Source organism: Rhododendron vialii, chromosome 1a (assembly GCF_030253575.1).
Source record: "Rhododendron vialii isolate Sample 1 chromosome 1a, ASM3025357v1".
Lineage (NCBI taxonomy): Eukaryota > Viridiplantae > Streptophyta > Magnoliopsida > Ericales > Ericaceae > Rhododendron > Rhododendron vialii.
In genome coordinates this window covers 19828278-19838110 of record NC_080557.1, presented here as the reverse complement: position 1 = coordinate 19838110, position 9833 = coordinate 19828278, and the positions used below count along the sequence as shown (strand labels likewise).

Sequence of the window (9833 nt, the reverse complement as noted above, 5' to 3'; positions counted from 1 at the left end):
TAGCCTCTTCTGACATTATTGAATTTCCAGTGGCATCTTAACCTTTCGACAAACAATGAGAGAATTTTGGTTCAAGTTCCAAGGGAATAAGCAGTGAAGAAAATCACAAAGCCTTTGAGGACCATACTTTGCCTGTTGCAAATAATAAGTCGAAGTTCTCTTCGCTGGACAACTCTCCATGTCTTTGAGGTTGGTTTGGTTTCGGAGGTCATGAAGACATATAGAGTTAGGAAGACTTTCACACCTTCAGCATTCTTAGCTTATACTTGTCCAATGATTTCATGGTAATAACATATTAGAGTTCCCTGGCCACATTAAAGGCAATTAAGCCTGTCATAAATCCATGGAGACGGATGTTCACATACTTTCTCTGTCCGCCAGCTGAAATCTTAAATGGAGATTGGGAGTAACAAAAACTTGCATTCATAAAATACCACACTCAGCATATGCTGTTTAAACTCTAAAATATTCAGGTTCCCTTACAGCAAAAATAAAACTTGACAGAATCCAAACTTGAGAACTTGATAGCGTGAAGTAATAGATCCCCTTCAACTCAAAGCTAAATACTCCTCACAACCACAAAAGAGGCTAGTTATGCTTCGCAATACGCTTGTCCATATCTGTAGGCGTAATATTGCATAACCTTCAATTAATCCACATCCTACAGCAGCCTCTTTGTCAACTAAAATCTGTGCCATACATAAATTCACACGTAACCACAATGGCCTTTTCCCAAGGACAACTCTAAAGGAAAATAAAAGGACGGCATTCCTATTGCCAACCTAGGAGTTGAAAAAAAAAAAAGAAAAAAGACATGTATCCCACCACCTATTTGCCTTGCAATCAAAAGAAAAGGAAGAAAAAGAAAAGAGCACCTCACATACCTCAATAGTATGAGCCAGAACCACTACTGCCCATGTAACTACTGCCACCTAAGCCACGACCAGAGTACATCGACGAGTAAGAGCTACCACCAACCTGCCATGCCAAACAATGAATGTATGCAATAGAATATGATTGTTAACAGCAAAGGGCATATAAATAGGTGATACAGAAGCATACATCAGATCCACGAGACATATAATCCCCACCATAGCCTGATGAATACATCCCACTTTCACTACTACCATAAGTGCCTGCGGAAAAGTAAAGTGCAAAAGAATTAACACGAGACCAACACAACTGGTGATATGTTGCAGATACAACTTATCTTCCAGACGCACCTCCTCCATAACCCATGCCCTGCCGACCACTGTAAAGCCCATGTGAATCCTGACTAGAAACAGAAGTTCTGCTGCTGGCACCATATCCCATATTAGATCTCCCAAGCCTAAAAAACCATGAGAGAGTTTCCATTAGCAAGGGGAAATGAATCCAAAAATTTGTCAAAGTCTGAAAGCTAATAAAGACCTGTCACTATATGCATCCCCATATTGTGAACTGCCACTACCAAGTTCATAATCCAAACGAGCCCTTGATTGGCGTACTCCAGCATCAGCATAACGAGGAGGGACATCATCCTTGGTATTGACATAATCAAGTAAAAAAATCAGAGAAAGCGATTTACAGGGTCAAGATAAGATAAACAGATTATCCAAATATGCACTTACCATCGAACTATATGGACGTTTTGACCCAGAAATAGTGTCATAATCCCGACCACGTCCTTCACGGTAACTTGGAGGCGGCCTTTCAAACCTCTGCCCATATCCCTCATCTATATAAGGTCTCCTTGTTGCAGTGCGAGACGTCGCCCTAGGCAAATCTGAGTACCCAGATCCGCGAGAGGTATAGTCCTCCCTATATGACGGACGCCTCTCTGGTGCAACTCTGGGAGCATATTCAGCAGCAGGTCTGCCCCTAGGAGGAAGCTCATCACGTCGACCATAATCCCTCTTCAAGCTACTCTTGGGGTAAGAAGGAACTGCAGAAACAGTGTTATTAATCATCCATGCAGCAGGGAGAAACAAAGCCAACTAATCGTAATAGAGAAATCTTGCATACCAGGTGGCGGTGGTCTCCTTTCATAAGACCTTGGCGGCGGAGGCAAAGGCCTGCCTCTCACTGGAACAGTCATAACAGGGCGTCTATCTCTAAATCCCATTGGCCTCTTCAACCCACGATCAATAGGAGGAAGACGACTTCCAATTCCTCTAGCAGCACGTATAGGGAGGCTGCGTGGTACTGGACGAACCCAGGGACCCCTCGCACCCCGTGGGGCCCCGCGCCCAGGTCGGAAATCTCGAGAAACGTGCTTTCCTTTGCCTCTCTGAAGAGGCCTGGACAATCTGGCCCTCACTTTAACCTGAAACAGTAACTTGCTTTTGAAAAGGGGAAAAATACATGAAATTGAAACGGGAATCTAATTTTTTTTAAAGGAAGACCAACCTTTTGTTCCCCTTCACCCAACTCTTCATTGTTAATGCTCTTAGCACAGGTCACTGCAGCATCATGGGTATCGAAGGTAACAAATCCAAAATCCTTTCTCTTGGCAGATGGCATATTACGAGCAAGCTCAATTTTCTCGACCTCTCCATATTTCTTGAGAAGCTCCCGGACACGATTCTCATCCCATGAAGCAGGCAGACCATCCACAAACACAGTTTTAACCTACATCAGAAAAAAAGGAAGTATCCAGTTAACCATTCCAGTCTGGAGGGATGATACAAAGGCTAGATTTGAAGAATCAGGGAGGTGGGTCAAACATGCTTCAAACAAAATATAAAACCTGAATGTACCAACAGTTCATATACAATTGCAAGTCCCACAAACCAACATACCTACTTATCCGGTCCACAAGAATAGAAAAAGACATGCAGGTAGGAAACAAAATCTCTACACACGTCTGTTAGTCTACCATTTCCGCTCTTTTTTTTTTTAATCTGCCCACCCTTCCCGGTCATAGAAGACAAGATTACACACAATATACCCAGATCAAAATCAAATGGCCACAAAGTATGATGAAAGAAGCATCCACGACTAAACCCAGAATTGATATGAAGTCCAAGGCTTGAAGCCAACGAAGATTCTGCTTCTGTCCATGCTAGCAGTTGCGTGCATGATGGATGAAATCAAGCTAAAACAGATAAACTGCAGTTGTCTTAACTGAACACAGATATGTTGATCCAAGAATTTACCTGAGCCATGACTTCATCACCAGGGTCAACAAAGGAGTCTGCAAAGGAAACCTTTGCTGGCCTGTCAACTCCAAATAGAATGTCTCTCTTCTGCAGGCGCTTAAAAGCATCCATAGCATCAGAACGAGAAGAGAATTCCAAGAAAGCGAATCCCCGATTCAATCCCTCACTAATACTATCTTCAACTAATGTCAAATCTTCAACATTATCCACTCCATAATGCTTCAACCTTGCTTTCAACTGGAAGCACATTTAAGATGTCAAACGAGAAATAACTCTCCATGGCCAAATAGAGATAATCTGACACTCAAACACATATTAGTTTCTCAATCTACTTACAGCTTCCTTTGTCCAGGTCTTGCATATGTTACCCAAAAACAGAGTGTCGCTATCTTGACTAGGCGTAACACCACATTGTTTACCATTGACCTGGAATCGGTTGTAAGATGACGTGATTTTCAACATAAAAGAAAATTCATCTACAACTAAAATTAGGATATGATCAAGAAAATACCACTGGGTTTTTCAAATCATTACAAGCTCGTTTTGCTTGTTCCACCGTCGCAAAACGCAAAAAAGCAAATCCCTTGTTCTTCTTAGTCTGAGAGTTCATCATTAGTCTGACTTCAGTCACCTCACCAACTTCACTGAAGACTTTCCTAAGATCATCCTCAGTAGCATCCTTGTCCAAGCCCCCAACAAAAACTTCGAACTCCTTCCGCTTGCGCCTCTCTTTGAAAACTGCATGGTGTTCTTCCTCCTCTGCGTCAACCATATTGCCGTGGTCCTCCTCAACAGCATGCTCCTCATCTTCCTCACCCTCAAGTTCCTCGGGAACATCTTCCATTTCATCCTCTACCATATCCTCTTCCTCTTCTACAACATCCCCCTCAGCTTCTTCCTCCACTTCACCTCCCTCTTCCTGGACACCCTCATGTTCAATTTCCTTCTCATCATAGTCCACACCACCATATTCTTCAGGTTCAGATTCAGGTTCATGGTCCTCCAAGTCCAACCGTTCATCTTTTCCATATTCATCAACAGACTCTTTCACTTCGTCTTCCTCTGCCAGACAGAAAAGGACAAAGATATCGAGCCGGTCAACAAAGTGAAATTCTGGATTACCACAGGCTTTCCAGCACTATCGAATATCAAGCATCTTTCAAATCCTTCCGAGTTCCAACTTATCACAAAATTCTCATAGTTCCAATTTAAAATTGTTTTGGCCATCAATCAAGGCTCTTCACCGCTATGAACAAAGAAAATTGCATCACAAACTCGCTACTCGGAAGTATTTCCGACAGTGGACCACAACCAGAATCTACCCAATCTTATAAACCAATTTCAAAGGAAGCTATTGAACACACCACTTTGTTCAATAAATATTGACCGCTATGGGTTCAGTTATTTCCAGGTTCTTTACTTACTAGGTTAAAAATACAACCAACTTCCATGCAACCAAAAGGGCCATGTTTGTTTTTCCTTGTAATCATCAGATCCTTCAAACCGTCTACTCTAAATCAAGAAATCACCTTTCCACAAAAACCACTAAGGAATACATAATTTGTTCTTGTCAACAAATCACAGATTATTAAAGTAAACAATCGGTAAAACAAAGTTTTAGACATCAAAATGCAATTGAAGTATATAGTCATATCAGATCTCAAGTCTTAATCACCATTAAAAAGGGAACTGAATCAAAATACAACAATTAATTTTTCAAAAACCATCAACAAAGTCAAGACGACGAAACTCCAAACCAGACCTAAACAAGCCTTATACACCAGTTCAACCTGTGGGTTACAAATAATCTCTGCAGCCAGAATCTAACCAATCTTGTACACCAGTTCTCTGGAATACTAAAGTTCAATTGTTTTCTTGTTCTTTACTTAACAGGACCAAAAAAAAATTTTGGAAAGGCACCAGGTCACAAATTACCACGGTCATTCATGTTTCTCTTTGCCCATAACTAAAAGCGAGAAATCACCTTCCCAAACAACCCACCAATAAGCATGCTTTTACCAATTCAACGACCATAAATCAAAACAAAACCATGAAATCGACATCAGAATATGCACAGCCAGACATGAAACGTATCCGATCTAAAGTACAACAAAACAAAACAAACCTAAACCTAAACAAAATAAGTTTTTTCCAAAAAAAAAAACTTACTCTTGGCAGAAACCATGCCATTCGCCTCCAGTTTCATCTCCGATTTAGGCTCGGCGGCCTCAGGCTTGGGCTCCGGTTCCGGCTCCGGTACCTTTTCTTCTTCAACAAGGTTAACTTGCTCAACCTTGACCTCCTCCTTAACTTCAACGGAAACCTCCTCAGCTTTCACAGACTGTTGGGCGACGTCCGGCTGGTTCTGCTGCGCCTTGGGGGTGCCACGAGTGGCCCTCGCCCCTCGCTTCGTACCCGGTCCAGCCACGGCCTTCTTGGCCGATCGTGGAGGCATTATTCAGCGGATCAAACACAAATAAAAGCTCTGAATTTTCACGAAATCTGTGCGTAAACAACTAGTTTTTGAGACCTAGAGAGAGGGCTGGGATGAGATAGAAATTAGATATGTATCAAGGGAGAAGCTGATGAGAGAGAGAGAGAGAGAGAGAGAGAGAGAGTATTTTGAGGAAAGAAACCCTAGTTCGGTCGATATATGAATGAATAGTCGACTGGGGAAGGGGATTTTTTGTTTTTTGTTTTTTTTTGATCAGAAGGGGATTTTTTGTTTGGATAGGTGTTGAATGCAGAAGGGAGTTTTGGGGTATTTTACTTGGGAGGAATGTTAGGATGCGTCGAAGTATATATTCATTAGTGTTTCTCCGTACCTACGACACAACCCATCTTTTGATGGCATTTTTTAATATATTTGTAAGAGTGTAATTGTTTTCTTAAAAGAGTTGAAGAGTATACATCGGCGCTTGAATCAAATGAATCTCAGCCCTTCTTTCAACTTGTGTTTGTGTGATTTTCACACCCTTGTGTTTTATTAAGTAGATTTTTGAATGAGAAAGACTATTTTACGGCGGAGTTGTGAAAATAATTTACGGCACTCAATTATGCATGTTTAAATGTGTTTTGAACAGTCCGGATTTAAAAAAAATTATTCGCGAATAGTTTTTTAAAATCCAGACCATTGATATCGGAAACGAGCTTCTGAGATTAAGCGAAGCCGTGAATAAATTTCTCTCTTTTTGTATCCTTGGACAAGTTATGATAAGACTCAAGTTACTATTTACAAGCTCCCACAATCGAATCGAACCGAATATTAAAATGTTCAGATTTATTCGTTAAGTTTTTAAATTAACTCAAAGTCAAGCTGAACTCAATGAAAGTTTGACGAGTTGAGTTCAAGCTGAGCTTGCCTAGATTTGAATCGAACTCGAGTTTGTTCACGAGTCTTAACGAGCCAATAATATCACATATCTATACTCTCATAAGGGTCTAAAAATGCAAATAAAATTTTACTATGTACATAAATACATATATAAAAACGATAAGAACATATACATAAATAAGTTATAGTAGCTCTAAACGTTTATACTTGTACAAATTCTAAAATTTTTACCATGTAAATATACAAAATTCTCATAAAAATCTCATGATACACATATATTCCAGGTTCACAAGTATAAGCAATCTAAATACTGCTAGGTTCATGTTCGGTTTGTCTATGAAAAGAGTCTAAAATTGAGGTTCAAGTTCGGTTTATTTAGTAGGCGAATCGAACCCAAATGAGCCTTTATCGAGCTGAGACTTGAACAGTTCATGAACGGCTCAATTCATTTACAGTCTTACTTGTGAGAAAAGATGTACAAATAAATATACACTTGGATGTGTTCTTAGAGCATCCACAGTGGACTAATCAAAATTGGATAATCGAAAGCTGCCACATCACCTTTTGATTATTCATTTAAGGGGTTGCTAAAATTAGTAATGTATGAGAAAAGATGTACAAATAAATATACACTTGGATATGTTCTTAAAGCATCCACAGTGGACTAATCAAAATTGGATAATCAAAAGTTGCTACATCACCTTTTGATTATCCATTTAAGGGGTTGCTAAAGTTAATAATGTAGATATCCACAGTGGCATAATCAAAACTTGTCACATTACCTTTTCAAACTGTAAAAACCATATAAAACAATTTTTTAAAATAGTTTTCACACTAATAAAAATAGGTTATTAGGGCATCTACAGTGGTATAATCAAAAATCAGTTGTTAAAGTTAACAATATTTGTGCAAAAAACGACTCACAATGATATAATCAAACTTAGCAACATCCTTAGAAATAATCAAATTTTGAGCTTTGGATAATCAAAATTAGCAACCTTTTTCAATAATCAAAATTTGCGAACCCCACACTACATAGGTAATTGGTTCCAAAATTTATATATGCGCTTATTTCAACTAGTATTTTCTTCTTCTCTTCTTCACTTGCTCTATGTCTTCTTCACTTCAACCACAAATTGTTTCTCTTTCTTTTCCTCAAAAAAATGAAGCTCATATTTCTCGATCATCTACAATTTAACTCATCGTTGCCGGATTAAGGTATTTCACACTTTTTTTCCGTTTTTATTTTAGGCTGCATTCTTATGAATTTAACTTAAATCTGAAAATTATCTTTATTTGAATTTTTTCCCATTTGTTAGTTTTGCACCAAATTTTTATGGGTTATTGATTCGTCTCGACTAGAGGAATCAGAAAAGTGTTTTTTTTTTTGCTTTTATCCAAGTATTTTGAGAAATAATCACTTTTTAGCACAAAAAAAAAAGAAGAAGACTTTTTTGACTAAAAAATGGTTATTCCTTTTTTGTTCCTCCCCCTATGATTGAGCAAATGAAGAACCTTGCAAAAAAAAAAAAGAAGAAGAAGAACCTTGCATTCTTTTCCAAATTCAAAAACACGTCTGATTTTTTTTGAAAGATTAAGAGAGTGGTGGATTTGTGATATAGGCTACAGAAATAGGAAGAAAAAAAAAGTTTATGTATAGTTTTGATAGATAACACTAGGAAAAACACCATATGTTCGATATATTTTTGCCCAAAAAAAACGTAATGGAGGGAAGTGAATGACGGAAAACAGATGGGGATAGAGAGATTGTGTGAAATTATTGTGGCTCCTTATTTTGGTTATGGACTAGAAGTGACCATTGTAAACTTCAACATTTTTAAGCTTAGCAACCTCTTAAATGAATAATCAAAAGCTGATGTGTCAACTTTTGGTTATCCATTTTTGATTATACCACTGTGGATGGCCTTAGAAATAGAAAATAATTTTTTGAAAACATTTATTTTGAAAAAAAACTTTTCCGAAAAAGTTTTATTTTTATTTTTGAAAAAAAGACTTTGTTTTTTCAAAAATTGTTTTTCTAAAACCAGTTTAACTGTTTTTGCAAAAAAAAAACTTTTAAAAATATTTTTCTTAGAAACATTGTTGAGAGAGAGAGTTTTGGTTATTGGCAAAAAGATGTTAGTTTTGACTATCCAAGGGCCAAAATTTGATGAGTTGCTAAAAGATTGTTAAGTTTGGTTACGCCATTGTGAGCATTTTTTGAGGAAACATTGCTAATTTTAACAAACATATGGTTTTGGTTATTCCACTGTGGATTCTCTAAGAGCATCCACATTGTGATAAGCAAATGAGTGTGGATAATCAAATTTAACAACAATGCTCAAAAACACCACACGTAATAAATAAAGTTACAAGTTTTTTAGTAAATAACTAAATTTCACTCATTCCATAACTAAACTTAACAACTTTTACTAATAATCAAAACTCAATAACTAAACTCAAAATTCAATAATTCAAAAACATCCCATATTGGAATTGTCTCATCGAGACGAATAATTTGGTATGGTCGGATGCATGATTGGAATTCGTTTGCGATTGGACAAATGTGCTTTGTGTATTGTGGGGGGTTTTTGGTTAGGGATGCAAAAATAACCAATGTGGAGGTAAATGTTATTAAGTTTGATTATGGAGTAAATAGATAATCAAATACTGACGTGGCATATTTTGGTTATTGATTTTGATTATTACCATTACGGATGCTCTTATATTTTTATTTACTTGGAGAGAGATGTTGGTGCGAGTGAGTTTTGACTCGTGTATGGACATTGGACGTTGTCGTGTAAAGCGAGCAGCTCCAAATCCGATCCCTCACGGGCGTCCAGTTTTATCTATTCGTTACCTCATAGGTCTTTTACACTTACGGCCTGTTTGGATGCAGGTAAAAAATCGGATGTAAAAAATATGAAGGGGATAAGATAGTAGCAGGTATTGCTTTTGATGGGTTGGCCCATATCGATTTGATGTTTTTGGAAGGAGATCAAATAATATGTGATTTGGATAGAGTATTAAATAGAGGGATAAAATTTGATTTTATTTGGATGGTTTAAAGAATGAGGGGGATAAGAAAGGGTGGATATTGGGAAAAACTGTCAAATGACTTTTTGCCCATGTGCAGTGTTAAATTTAATTATGTATTAAAATAAGTATATAAATTCAGAAATTAATATATTTAATCAATTTTGGACAACTTGAAGTATAAAAAAATAAAAAAATGTCTATTCTAAAGAATTTATATTAAAAAATATTTTTTTAATATATGGTTCGTATTTATTTATCATTTTGTTTGATAAAATAAATTCATTTAATCTATAAAATGTTTAAGCCTTATAAATTCATAG

At 37.4% G+C, this 9833-nt stretch overlaps 1 protein-coding gene across 2 annotated transcripts; it reads right to left on the bottom strand.

The window, feature by feature from the left end:
- Nucleotides 1-400: 400 nt before the first annotated feature.
- On the bottom strand, nucleotides 401-5827 carry LOC131319036 (uncharacterized). 2 transcript variants are annotated; one of them, XM_058349139.1, is made up of 12 exons: nucleotides 5310-5827; nucleotides 3652-4202; nucleotides 3477-3566; nucleotides 3138-3377; nucleotides 2389-2610; nucleotides 2005-2305; nucleotides 1611-1924; nucleotides 1411-1520; nucleotides 1224-1330; nucleotides 1063-1136; nucleotides 885-978; nucleotides 401-689 (listed from the first exon to the last, which is right to left on the bottom strand). In XM_058349139.1, the coding sequence occupies exons 1-11, from the start codon at nucleotides 5593-5595 to the stop codon at nucleotides 886-888; spliced, it is 2388 nt and encodes a 795-aa protein (XP_058205122.1). In that variant the 5' UTR covers nucleotides 5596-5827; the 3' UTR covers nucleotides 401-689; nucleotide 885. The 2 variants fall into 2 exon arrangements, with proteins under 2 accessions (XP_058205122.1, XP_058205130.1); XM_058349147.1 differs by having other exon boundaries at nucleotides 401-978.
- Nucleotides 5828-9833: the final 4006 nt, after the last annotated feature.